Source organism: Pristiophorus japonicus, chromosome 3, assembly GCF_044704955.1.
Source record: "Pristiophorus japonicus isolate sPriJap1 chromosome 3, sPriJap1.hap1, whole genome shotgun sequence".
NCBI classification, from domain to species: Eukaryota; Metazoa; Chordata; class Chondrichthyes; family Pristiophoridae; genus Pristiophorus; species Pristiophorus japonicus.
The window spans coordinates 169998361-170010719 of record NC_091979.1 but is presented as its reverse complement, the minus strand read 5'-3'; the positions used below and the strand labels follow the sequence as shown (position 1 = coordinate 170010719).

At 47.0% G+C, this 12359-nt stretch overlaps 1 protein-coding gene across 1 annotated transcript in view; it reads right to left on the bottom strand.

Annotated features, from left to right (window-relative positions):
• The window catches only part of LOC139260008 (dynein regulatory complex protein 11-like), a 474078-nt gene that overhangs the window by 442506 nt on the left and 19213 nt on the right, over positions 1-12359 (bottom strand). Inside the window, exon 2 of the mRNA XM_070876052.1 lies at positions 5623-5950. Within this exon, the coding sequence (XP_070732153.1) occupies positions 5623-5950 (328 nt within the window). The remainder of the gene's footprint in view (positions 1-5622; positions 5951-12359) is intronic.

Here is a 12359-nt window from a genome sequence, read left to right as displayed (position 1 = left end):
GAAATTAGGTGCAGGAGTAGGCCATTCGGCCCTTCGAGCCTGCACCGCCATTCAATAAGACCATGGCTGATCATTCGACCCCAGTACCCCTTTCCTGCTTTCTCTCCATTCCCCTTGATCCTTTTATGTAAGGGCCATATCTAACTCCCTTTTGAATATATCTAACGAACTGGCCTCAACAACTTTCTGCGGTAGAGAAGTCCAAAGGTTAACCACTCTCTGAGTGAAGAAGTTTCTCCTCATTTCAGTCCTAAATGGCTCACCCCTTAATCTTAGACTGTGACCCTTCGTTCTGGAACTCCCCAGCAATGGGAACATCTTCCTGCCTCTAACCTGTCCAATCTCGTCATAATTTTATATGTTTCCATGAGATCCCCTCTCATTGTTCTAAACTCCAGTGGATACAGGCTTAGTCGATCCAGTCTTTCCTCATATGTCAGTCATGCCATCCTGGGAATCCATCTGGTGAACCTTCGCTGCACTCCCTCAATAGCAAGAACGTCCTTCCTCAGATTAGGGGACCAAAACTGAACACAATATTCCAGGTGTGGCCTCACCAAGGTTTTGTACAACTGCAGTAAGACCTCCCTGCTCCTATACTCAAATCCTCTAGCTATGAAGGCCAACATGCCATTTGCCTTCCTCACCGCCTGCTGTACCTGCATGCCAAACTTCAATGACTGATGTACCATGACACCCAGGTCTCTTTACACCTCCCCTTTTCCTGATCTGTCACCATTCAGATAATATTCTGTCTTCCTGTTTTTGCCACCAAAGTGGATAACCTCACATTTATCCACATTATACTGCATCTGCCATGCATTTGCCCACTCACCTAACCTGTCTAAGTCACCCTGCAGTGTGGCATCCTCCTCACAGCTCACACCGCCACCCAGCTTAGTGTCATCTACAAACTTGGAGATATTACATTCAATTCCTTCATATAAATCATTGATGTACATTGTAAATAGCTGGGGTCCCAGCACTGAACCCTGCGGCACCCCACTGGTCACTGCCTGCCATTCTGAAAAGGGCCCGTTTATTCTGACTCTCTGCTTCCTGTCTGCCAACCAGTTCTCTATCCACATCAATACATTACCCCCAATACCATGTGCTTTAATTTTGCACACAAATCTTGTGTGGGACCTTGTCAAAAGCCTTTTGAAAGTCCAAATACACCACATCCACTGGTTCTCCGTTGTCCACTCTACTAGTTACATCCTCAAAAAATTCTAGATTTTTCAAGCATGATTTCCCTTTCATAAATCCATGCTGACTTGGACCGATTCTGTCACTGCTTTCCAAATGTGTTGCTATTTCATCTTTAATTATTGATTCCAACATTTTCCCCACCACCGATGTCAGGCTAACCAGTCTATAGTTCCCCGTTTTCTCTCTCCCTCCTTTTTTAAACATTAGCTACCCTCCAGTCCATAGTAACTGATCCAGAGTCAATAGAATGTTGGAAAATGATCACCAATGCATCCACTATTTCTAGGGCCACTTCCTTACGTACTCTGGGATGTAGCCTATCAGGCCCTGGGGATTTATCGGCTTTCAATCTCATCAATTTCCCTAATACAATGTCCTGACTAATAAGGATTTCCTTCAGTTCCTCCTTTTCGCTAGACCCTCGAACCCCTAGTATTTCCGGAAGGTTATTTGTGTCTTCCTTAGTGAAGACAGAACCAAAGTATTTGTTCAATTGGTCTGCCATTTCTTTGTTCCCCATTATAAATTCAGCTGATTCTGTCTGCAAAGGACGTACGTTGGTCTTCACTAATCCTTTTCTCTTCACATACCTATAGAAGCTTTTGCAGTCAGTTTTTATGTTCCCTGCAAGCTTCCTCTCATTTTATTTTCCCCCTCCTAATTAAACTCTTTGTCCTCCTCTGCTGAATTCTAAATTTCTCAGTCCTCAGGTTTGCTGCTTTTTCTCGCCAATTTATATGCCTTTTCCTTGGATTTAACACTATCCTTAATTTCCCTTGTTAGCCACGTTTGAGCAACCTTCCCCTTTTTATTTTTACTCCAGACAGGGATGAACAATTGTTGAAGTTCATCCATGTAATCTATAAATGTCTGCCATTGCCTAGCCACTGTCAACCCTTTAAGTATCATTTGCCAGTCTTTTCTAGCCAATTCACATCTCACACCATCGAAGTTACCTTTCCTTAAGCTCAGGACCCTAGTATCTGAATTAACACTGTCACTCTCCATCTTAATAAAGAATTCTACCATATTATGGTCACTCTTCCCCAGGGGGCCTCGCACAACAAGATTGCTAATTAGTCCTCTCTCACTACACATCACCCAGTCTAGGATGGCCAGCTCTCTAGTTGGTTCCTCGACATATTGGTCTGGAAAGCCATCCCTAATACACTCCAGCAAATCCTCCTCCACAGTATTGCTACCAACTTGGTTAGCCCAATCAATATATAGATCAAAGTCACCCATGATAACTACTGTACCTTTATTGCATGCATCCCTAATTTCTTGAAAATTGAGCTAATATATAGGGCTGGATTTTCTGGTTTTCTGCGCTGTTTTTTGCCGTGTAACGGTGGCTGTGAGGTCTTCTGCGCCCTGCAGGGTTCCTCAAGTCCAGTTTTGCGGTGGCGTGGAGCAGCGCCACCCGGAAGAGCTGCGCCCGGTGTGCAACGCCCCTTGTTGCTACTCCAGCGTGAGTTTGAGCTCAAGCCCAACCCATCTGGTCGGAAGTGCACACAAGATGACCGCCTGGGAAATCAGGGCGGCCGTACCATCCCGTCGGTGAAGAGGTGAGTAATGGACTCCGAAGGTAAGTGTGATTGTTTTTTCTTTAAATTTTTTTGGCGATTTGTGTTGTGGTGGCGTGGGCAATGTTTTGGTGTTTTTTTTTCAGGTTTCTCCCCCACCCACCCCCCGATATCTCGGAGCACTCCCAGCCCAACTCTTTAGCTCGGGAGTTTCCCATCCTTGCGCCAAGAGAGGTGTACAACACCTCCCTTAACACTGTGCCCCCTGACCCAGGGCCCAGATGCCCAAACTTAACTATGAAAACGCAAACTATTCCCGGCCGCTAACTTTCCCGCCCCGCCGCCATTATCGCCTTAAAAACATAAAAGCTTACAATCCAGCCCATAATATTTTATTCTGAGAGATTTTACTGGTACAGAAGAATGCTGTGGGCTCTGTATAGCAATCACTGTAGAATGATAGTCAGCTCACTCCCTGTGTGGAGCCTGGCTAGCTGGTACGCACAACGTGCAGTGGATCAGTCAGTTTCAGCCTTTAAAAATATTTTAAAACCAGTATTGACCTCAATGGTTACTGTAGCAAATATTAAATAACCGTACCTGGTAGGAAATGTTGGCCAAAGGGAGACCAATTTAACATGATCTGTTGACTGGCTGCGCACATGTCTGTGACAGGATGTATTGCACAATTTCAGGGTCAAAAATAAAAGTATCAAGCTCATCTTGTCCACGAGACCCACTTCCTGCTTCCTTGACCCTATTCCCACTAAACTGCTGACCACCCAACTCTCTTTTGGCTCTCATGTTAGCCGACATTGTTAACGGTTCTCTCTCCTCAGGTACTGTTCCCCTCTCCTTCAAACCTGCTGTCATCACCCCTCTCCTCAAAAAGCAAACCTTGACCCCCACTTTGCTTGCCAGCTACCACCCCATCTCCAACCTCCCTTTCCTGTCCAAAGTACTTGAACGTGTTGTCGCCTCCAAAATCCATGACCATCTATCCATGAATTCAATGTTTGAATCCCTTCAATCTGGTTTTCGCCTCTGCCACAGTACCGAAATTACAGCCTTTGTGACTGTGACAAAGGTAAACTATCCCTCCTCGTCCTTCTGGACCTATCTGCAACCTTTCACACAGTTGACCACTCCATCCTCCCCCAACATCTCTCCACCATCGACAAGCTAGGTGGAACTGCACTCGCCTGGTTCCTTTCTTATTTATCTAATCATAGCCAGAAAATCTCCTGCAATGGATTCTCTTCCCACTCCTGCATCGTTGGCTTTGATATCCCCCAAGGATCTGTCCTTGGCCCCCTCTTATTTCTCATATACTGCCCCTTGGCGATATCATCCAAAAACACGGAGTCAGTTTCCACATGTACGCTGACAACACCCAGCTCTACCTCTCCACCACTTCTGTCGACCCCTGCTTGATATCTAAATTGTCAAGATTGCTTGTCCGTCATCCAGTACTGAATGAGCAGAAATTTTCTCCAATTAAATATTGGGAAGACAGAAGCCATTATCTATGGTCCCTGCCAAAAACTGTGTTCCCTAACCACTGACTCCATCCCTCTCCCCAGCATCAATCTGAGGATGAACAAGATTGTTTCAACTGAGGTATCATATTCGACCCTGAAATGAGTTTCCAGCCACATATCCGCGGCGTAACTAAAATCGCCTTTTTCTACCTCTAACATTGCCCGCCCCTGCCTCAGCTCTTCTGCTGCTGAAACCCTCATTCATGCCTTTGTTACCTCTAGACTTGACTACTCCAACTCACTCCTGGGAGGCCTCCCACATTCTACATTACGTAAACTTGAGATCATCTAAAACTCAGCAGCCCGTGTCCTAACTCACACCAAGTCAAGATCCCCCCCATCACCCCTGTGCTTTCTGACCTACATTGGCTCCCAGTTAAACAACGCCTCGATTTCAAAATTCTCATCCTTGTTTACAAATCACTCCATGGCCTTGCCCCTCCCTATCTCTGTAATCTTTTTGAGCCTCACAACATGTCTGCGCTCCTCAAATTCTGCCCTCTTCAACATCTCTCATCGGTGGCCGTACCTTCAGCTGTTTAGGCCCTAAGCTCTGGAACTTCCTCCCTAAACCTCTCCGCCTCTTTTTCCTCCTTTATTACCTCTTTAACCAAGCTTTTGGTCATCTGTTTTAATTTCTTCTTTTGTGAGTCGGTGTCAAATTTATCTGATTTGTCTTGCTGTGAAGCGCCTTGGGACATTTGACTACGTTAAAGGTGCTATACAAAATAAAAGTTACTATTATTATAATCCAACACAATGTACCATCAATATCTGGGTTACATTTGGTGAAGGCAAAATATGATAAAACAGCACCATTAAAAAAGACAAAAATGATACGAATGAGCATAATGTGTGTTGAAATCCTATATTTTTAAGATCTGCTTTGATCTCATAAGCAATACAATCTAGGCTTTAATTTGCTAGCAGCTGATAATAAATGATCCATAAGGCTTTTGCAGTAATCAGAGGGACCTAATCCTTTAGTCAATTCCCTGTCTCTTAAACTAGCATCAGACCTACTTCATCGGTGCGAATTAGGACACGGGCTGCTGAGTTTTAGATGATCTCAAGTTTACGTAATGTAGAATGTGAGAGGCCAGACAGGGGTGAGTTGGAGTCGTCAAGTCTAGAGGTAACAAAGGCATGAATGAGGGTTCCAGCAGCAGGAGAGCTGAGGCAGGGGCAGAGGCAGGCAATGTTACGGAGGTAGAAAAAGGTGGTTTTAGTTACGCCAAGGATATGTGGCTGGAAATTCATTTCAGGGTCAAATATGATACCCAAGTTGAAACAATATCATTTTCTTTCACTTGCCTATAAATCCACGATGGAACCCTACTTACCGGGGTTAGCTTGAGGTCCTGCAGGACATCATCATAATAGTGAAACTCCGAGAACTCCAGCTTCACCATTTCATTCTTCAGCTCTAGGATTCTGCCTATAATTCCATCCAACACATGGTGGATAACCCTTCGCTTCTGAGGATGCACAATCTGGTCATAGAGAGCTTCCATACTGCGGAAAATCTGCACATACTTAATATAGAATGTTATCAGCATCTGGAAGATCATCACGCGGTCCGTCTGTGGTTTGGCAACCTGGGCCGGGATCTCCTGCTTCAGAAGGTAATGGAGGGCTTCATGGGTCTCAACCCACATCTTATTGTAAGTTCTGCAGTGCAAGAAAGTGTTGGATAATGATATGAATAGCAGACACAAAAGGTTAAGGAGTCACAACTGCATTTTATAGTAAATGTGTCAGATATATTATGTTCAACTTTAAGAAACATTCATTCCTTATCCATTTCAATTTATAAATGATGTTTTTAACAACTATTTAGGAATAATTTTACTGCTGTCTCATGAGGAGTTATTCTTGGTTTATTTATTCTTTTCCCTTTAGATCACCCTGCGCCATTAACCATTCCTTATCCTGCTCGACAGGCAGACTGCAGAAGAGTGACCTGAACTACTCACTCGCCAACTGTCCTCCGTTTGTAGCTTCCATTCATTATTTTCTTCTTATGACATGAACCACATTAGAAACTCATCACATGGGGAACCACAGATGCAAATTCATGTCTTATTACATTGTGGCTGAACATGTGCCAGTATGCCGACTGCATGTAAGGAATCATTAAAGAGTAGGTGACTGAGCACTAGTATAAACAGCAGGACAATGGGCCCAAGTTTCCACACGATAAAAAACGGGCGCTCCTCCGAGCTGGGCGCCCGTTTTTCGCGCCTAAAACGGCGCCTAAAAAAAAAAAATCACGATTCTGGAGCATTCTGCAGCTCCTTGTCTGCCTGGCGCGGCGCCCAGGGGGGGCGGAGCCTACACTCGCGCCGATTTTGTAAGTGGGAGGGGGCAGGTACTATTTAAATTCGTTTTTTTCCTGCCAGCAACGCTGCGCGTGCGCGTTGGAGCGTTCGCGCACGTGCAGTGTGAAAAAAACATTGGCACTCGGCCATTTTTGTAGTTCTTTGTAGCTGTTTAATTTTTGAAAATGTTTTTAATAAAAGCACATTGCCATCAGCACATCAGCACTTGCAGCCTTCTCACTGTCTCCTTCCCCTCCCCCCCCGCGGGAAGAACGGGCACCTCCCCCCCCGCCCCCGCCCCCGCCCCCGCGGGAAGAACGGGCGCCTCCTCCTCCCCCCCCCTGCTCCGCGGGAAGAACGGGCGCCTCCTCCTCCCCTCCCCCCCCGCGGGAAGAACGGGCGCCTCCTCCTCCCCTCCCCCCCCGCGGGAAGAACGGGCGCCTCCTCCTCCCCTCCCCCCCCGCGGGAAGAACGGGCGCCTCCTCCTCCCCTCCCCCCCCCCCCCCCCCGTGGGAAGAACGGGCGCCTCAGGCTGACTGCAGCATTCTCTGTGCCTGAAGCACTTTCACACAGGTAGGAAGATAGTTTATTTCATCTTTTCTTTGCTTATAAATGTTTATTCAGGTTGGATTTATTTGTATAATATTTGTATAAGTATAAATAAGGATTTATTGTAGAATTTAATGACTTCCCTTCCCCCCCCCCCACCTCGTTCTGGACGCCTAATTCGTAACCTGCGCCTGATTTTTTAATGTGTAGAACAGGTTTTTTCAGTTCTACAAAAATCTTCACTTGCTCCATTCTAACTTAGTTTGGAATACGTTTTCACTGTGGAAACTTTGAAATCAGGTGTCAGTGGCCGGACACGCCCCCTTTTGAAGAAAAAATTCTGTTCCAAAGTAGAACTGTTTTAACTGACTAGAACTGCAGAAAAAAAAATGTGGAGAATTGCGATTTCTAAGATAGTCCGTTCTCCACCAGTTGCTCCTAAAAATCAGGCGCAAATCATGTGGAAACTTGGGCCCATTGTGTGGTTATGTAAGTTATTTCATTAGGGCCTGATTTTATAATAATTGACTGCAAACTGTTAGGCACATCTGGCACCAGTGCCTAACCTGACCAGAAAATTGGATAATTCACTAAATGGACAGAAAAATGGGGTAACTGATCTCTGCCCATTTTTTGATTCAGTTGTGTCTGCATGTACATCCATTAATCAGCCATAAGAAAAGTCCACTCCAAGTAGTCTGCAACCAGGAAATCACCAAGGAATACAGGAAGAAGGTACAATGTACAGGAAAAAGTTACATATCGCATTCAAAGCTTGCTTTGTTTTTATCCCCAAACATTTGTTTCTCTTGTTCCTATCTGCCTGCCTTTTCTTTTACTGTTTTATGCTCCTCATTTCTTTAGTTTTCTCTGCCAATGCCTACCGTTCTCTGCTAAACTATTGGGCAGGATTTTCAGCACATTTGCGCCCCGTTTAGCACCTGGTCGGGGCGCAAAAATGATTTTTTGGGGCATGAAAGGAGGCGCACAACATTTCGCGCCCGTGCGGAACTTTTGGCAATGGTTCTTCGACGGTGCTAAAACTTAGCGGCCGCCCGATGCTTTCACCGTTTGGAATGATGTCAATCGCCCGATTTACCATCCGGCCAGGAACCCGCCAGCAAAAAGCAGTCGCACCCAGGGCGCACTAGGCGCTAACGGTGCCATCTTTAAAACGGAGAAGGTGAGTGAATAAAAGGGTTGGAAGAAGGAGGCTGCGTTTTTCATAGTGTAGTTTTTTGAGAGTTTATAGTTATTTTAAAAGAACATTTAAAAAGATGGGGGCCATACTATGTCAGCCATTAATGCTGGCTGTTATATTTATACGGCATCGAGCTGCAAGAAGGCTTATTGATGAGCATTTTCAATCTAATTGAAGAGGTCGCAGACGTATGGGGAGGAGGCCTTGCCACCACAAGTTTACAGGGAACATCGCTCAAACTTGCAGCTCTCTGAGGCACAGTGCGTTAGAAGGCTGCGCTTCCGAAATGAAGTGCTGACAGAGATAGGTCAGCTCATAAAGGTAGACCTACAGCCTACCAGTGGCAACAGGGCTGCACTGCCCATCGAGGTGAAGGTGACCGCAGCACTTGCCTTCAAAGCCTCTGGCTCTTTTCAGACATCAGCGGAGGACGATTCTCCAGTTCGCAGCATGCTATACATTGCTGCATTCGCCAGGTGACTACTGCATTGTACGCACACAGGATGGAATTCATAAACTTCCCAGTGACCAAGGAGACCCAGAAAGAGAGGGCTGTAGGTTTTGGACAATTTGCCTGCTTTTCCAAGGTTCAGGGTGCCCTTGACTGTACGCACATCACCCTGCGAGCACCTTTACACAACTCAGAGGTTTATTGAAACCGAAATCCATGAACGGTACAGATCGTCTGTGATCATACTCAGTGTATCATGGCAGTCAATGCCCAATATCCAGGGAGCACCCATGATGCTTTCACCTTGCATGAGAGCACTGTCTCAGGCATGTTCCAGCGTCAACCACAAGGTCAGAGCTGGATGGGTGGGGGACAAAGGTTACGGCCTCGCCACCTGGCTCATGACTCCCCTCCGGAACCCTCAGACAGAAGCAGAGCATTTAAGGACATCGAAAAGAATGGGGCCTATGTTACCTCTACCATTATTGCTGGCTGCTTTTGCTATCTAACAGAGACTTGGAAGACGGCTTATTCGACAGTATTATCAGTGTAATCAAAGAGGCCACAGACTTACAGGGAGGAGGCCTTACCCCCAACGAGTTTTCAGGAAGCAGCGCTCATACCTGCACCTGTCTGAGGCACAGTGCATTAGAAGGCTGCGCTTTCGAAAACAGGTGGTCACAGAGACATGCCAAGTCATAAAGGCAGACATAGCACCTACAAGTGTGAGGACTGCACTGCCAGTTGAGGTGAAGGTGACTGCAGCACTTGCCTTCTATGCCTCCGGCTCCTTTCAGGCATCAGCAGGGGACAGATGCTCTATCTCGCAGTTCGCTACATTCGCCAAGTGACTACTGCACTGTATGCACACAGGAAGGACTTCATCAGCTTACCAATGACTAGGGAGGCACAGAATGAGAGGGCTATAGGTTTTGCACTAATTGCTGGCTTCCCCAAGGTACAGGCTGCCATTGACTGTACGCACATCGCCCTGCAAGCACCTTTTCAGGATCCAGAGGTTTACAGAGACCAAAAGGGATTCCACTCACTGAACGTACAGATCATCTGCAACCATACTCAACGCATCAAGCAAAATGCAAAATATCCAGGGAGCATCCATGATGCTTTCATCTTGCGTGAGAGCACTGTCTCACAGCTGTTTGAGCGTCAGCCTGAAGGCCAGAGCTGGATGTTGGGGGACAAAGGTTATGGGCTCGCCACCTGGCTCATGACTACCCTCCACAACCCTCAGACAGAAGCCGAGCATCTCTACAGTAACAGCCATATAGCCACATGCAACATCGTCAAAAAGACAATTGGAATGCTGAAGCAGTGCTTCCGATGCCTGGACCACTCTGGAGGCTGTCTGCAATGCTCCTCTCAGTAGGTCTCTCAGTTCATTGTGGTGTGTTGCATGTTACACAACTTAGCCATCATGAGGGGACAGGATTTGCCAATGGGGATTGCAGAGCCACCTCAGGAGGGGGGGGAGGGGGGAAAAGGAGGAGGAGGAAGACGAGGAAGAGGGGCCTGGCGAGGAACCCATGCCACCACCACCAGAGGGGAGGGCTCGTGGAGCTTTCGCCGCTGCAAAAGCCTTTCGTCAGCAGCTCATAACTGAATGCTTTGCTTGAAGAGTGAACGGCACATTTGACCGTTGCCTGGCCACTATTCCACCAGATTGACTATTCCCCCTCTTATTCTGCAAATGAGACACTACACAGGAATGGTTAAGGTGAACAAAAGAATTTATTAAACATTGTAAACTTTTATAACTTTCTGAACAGAATTGGGAAACATTGAAAACTTTAATAAAATAACAACAAAACAACAGCCTCTGCCCCACTGTCTTTTACCACTGGCTCTTCCCCTTATCCACCTCCCTCGCCTGATGCACCTTTCGAAAGTGGCACTAAGAATTCGTGCAGTAAGATGGCCGAGTCCTGCTGAATTGGGGGGGAAAGAGACATTAGAGATGCCATCTGGGAACACACTGGAGCAGCTCGTGGCGTGGAAGACCCAGCTTCTGACTGGCGAATCTCTTGATCGGCATCGCCAGTCACAGGTGATGTGGGTCTGGGTGTCACATTGGGGACTCGTGTGACTGGTGAAGGCCACCAGTCTCGTGTGGACATTGATGGCCTCGCAGATTTCGCAGTGACCCTGCCTCAGTTATGGTCGCAGTGAGTTTCTCAATGCTCGTGGGAATCCTACCCAGGACATCAAGGAGCTGACGGGTGAGCTGGATGCTCACCGTGGATCGTCCCACCATGTCCAGTTCCGCGTCTACCTGCCCGTCAGCAGACCAACTTTGCCGACTCACCCTCCGGAGAGATGGCATATGGGATTCGACCCCAGAACTGTGATGCTGCATGCAACTAGTCCCAGGAGCCTCGGAGGTCTCAAAACCCAAGAATGCAAGATCATCCTCAGATGAGGTGTTTGCTGATGGCAAAAGAGGTGTCGAGTGCATCTGCCCCCGCCCCCCCCCACATCCCCGGAGTAGGCTGATCACTGAACTCCTCTTCCTCCTCCTCCCCCACATGATGGCCTGACGTGGAGGGTTGATGTGAGGGATGCGGCACCTGTGACTGGTCATCTGGAAGTAGAAAGCAACACACTTAGCAGCAGGGGATGGGGCAGAGTGACATGAGGAAGGTCGCATAGCACAGGCTCATTTGAAGGATTGCCTCTACTCCATTATATGTAGTCCAGAGATTGACATTGTCCCAACCAAAGTCTACAGATACTGCATCACATTGCCCCAACCCAGCCCAGGGAGTGTGCAGAACTTGCCCTCAGTATCTAAACAGGGGTCAGCACCCCCACGGGCAGTTGCCCGACCCGAGATGCCGATGAGACCTGCCACTCGCTCCTCCAGGAACGCTGCCTGTCCGCTGCTGCTCCCGGCGATTATATGACTTCTTTGCCTGCAAAGCTGAAAATAGGAATGCTTACAAGAGGGTCCATCTGCTCTTGTGGCACACACAGATAGCCACCAAAGCACTTATACTATACTGTCTGAATGTAATACGGTCCTCTGTTTAATAGCCTTCGAAGTTGCACTTGGTTCATCAGGAGGACATTCGGAGTGCGGAAACATCTTTTGAGATCTCAGAAAGCAATCTTAATAATGTGTAAAGATTATTCATGGCAAATAAGTTCCCAAACTAACAAATAATGTGTCAGATTTATAATTTAAGTAACGAAGGAGAGCATCAATAAAAATTGTACTCTAATGACCCTCAAAAGATGGTTGATGGATGAGACCGCCTCTGCAATTTGACTCCAGATACTGTTAAAAATTGATGGGAGGGAGTCTAGATCCACTCCTCCTGTACAATTCAGGCCATCTCCGCTCCACAACCCCCACGAGAGCTTCGTTTGCCTCTGGGCTAAATCACCTGGCACACTGTCTCAACTCCTCGTCCTCCATCATCAAAATCCAAAAGTTAAATGGCTGATTCAGCCCCAGGTGTACTGCGTATGCATGCAGTCACTCCCTGCATTAGCGTTTGTGATCGGACAGCAGATCAGAAGTGCGGGAAGAAACAACAA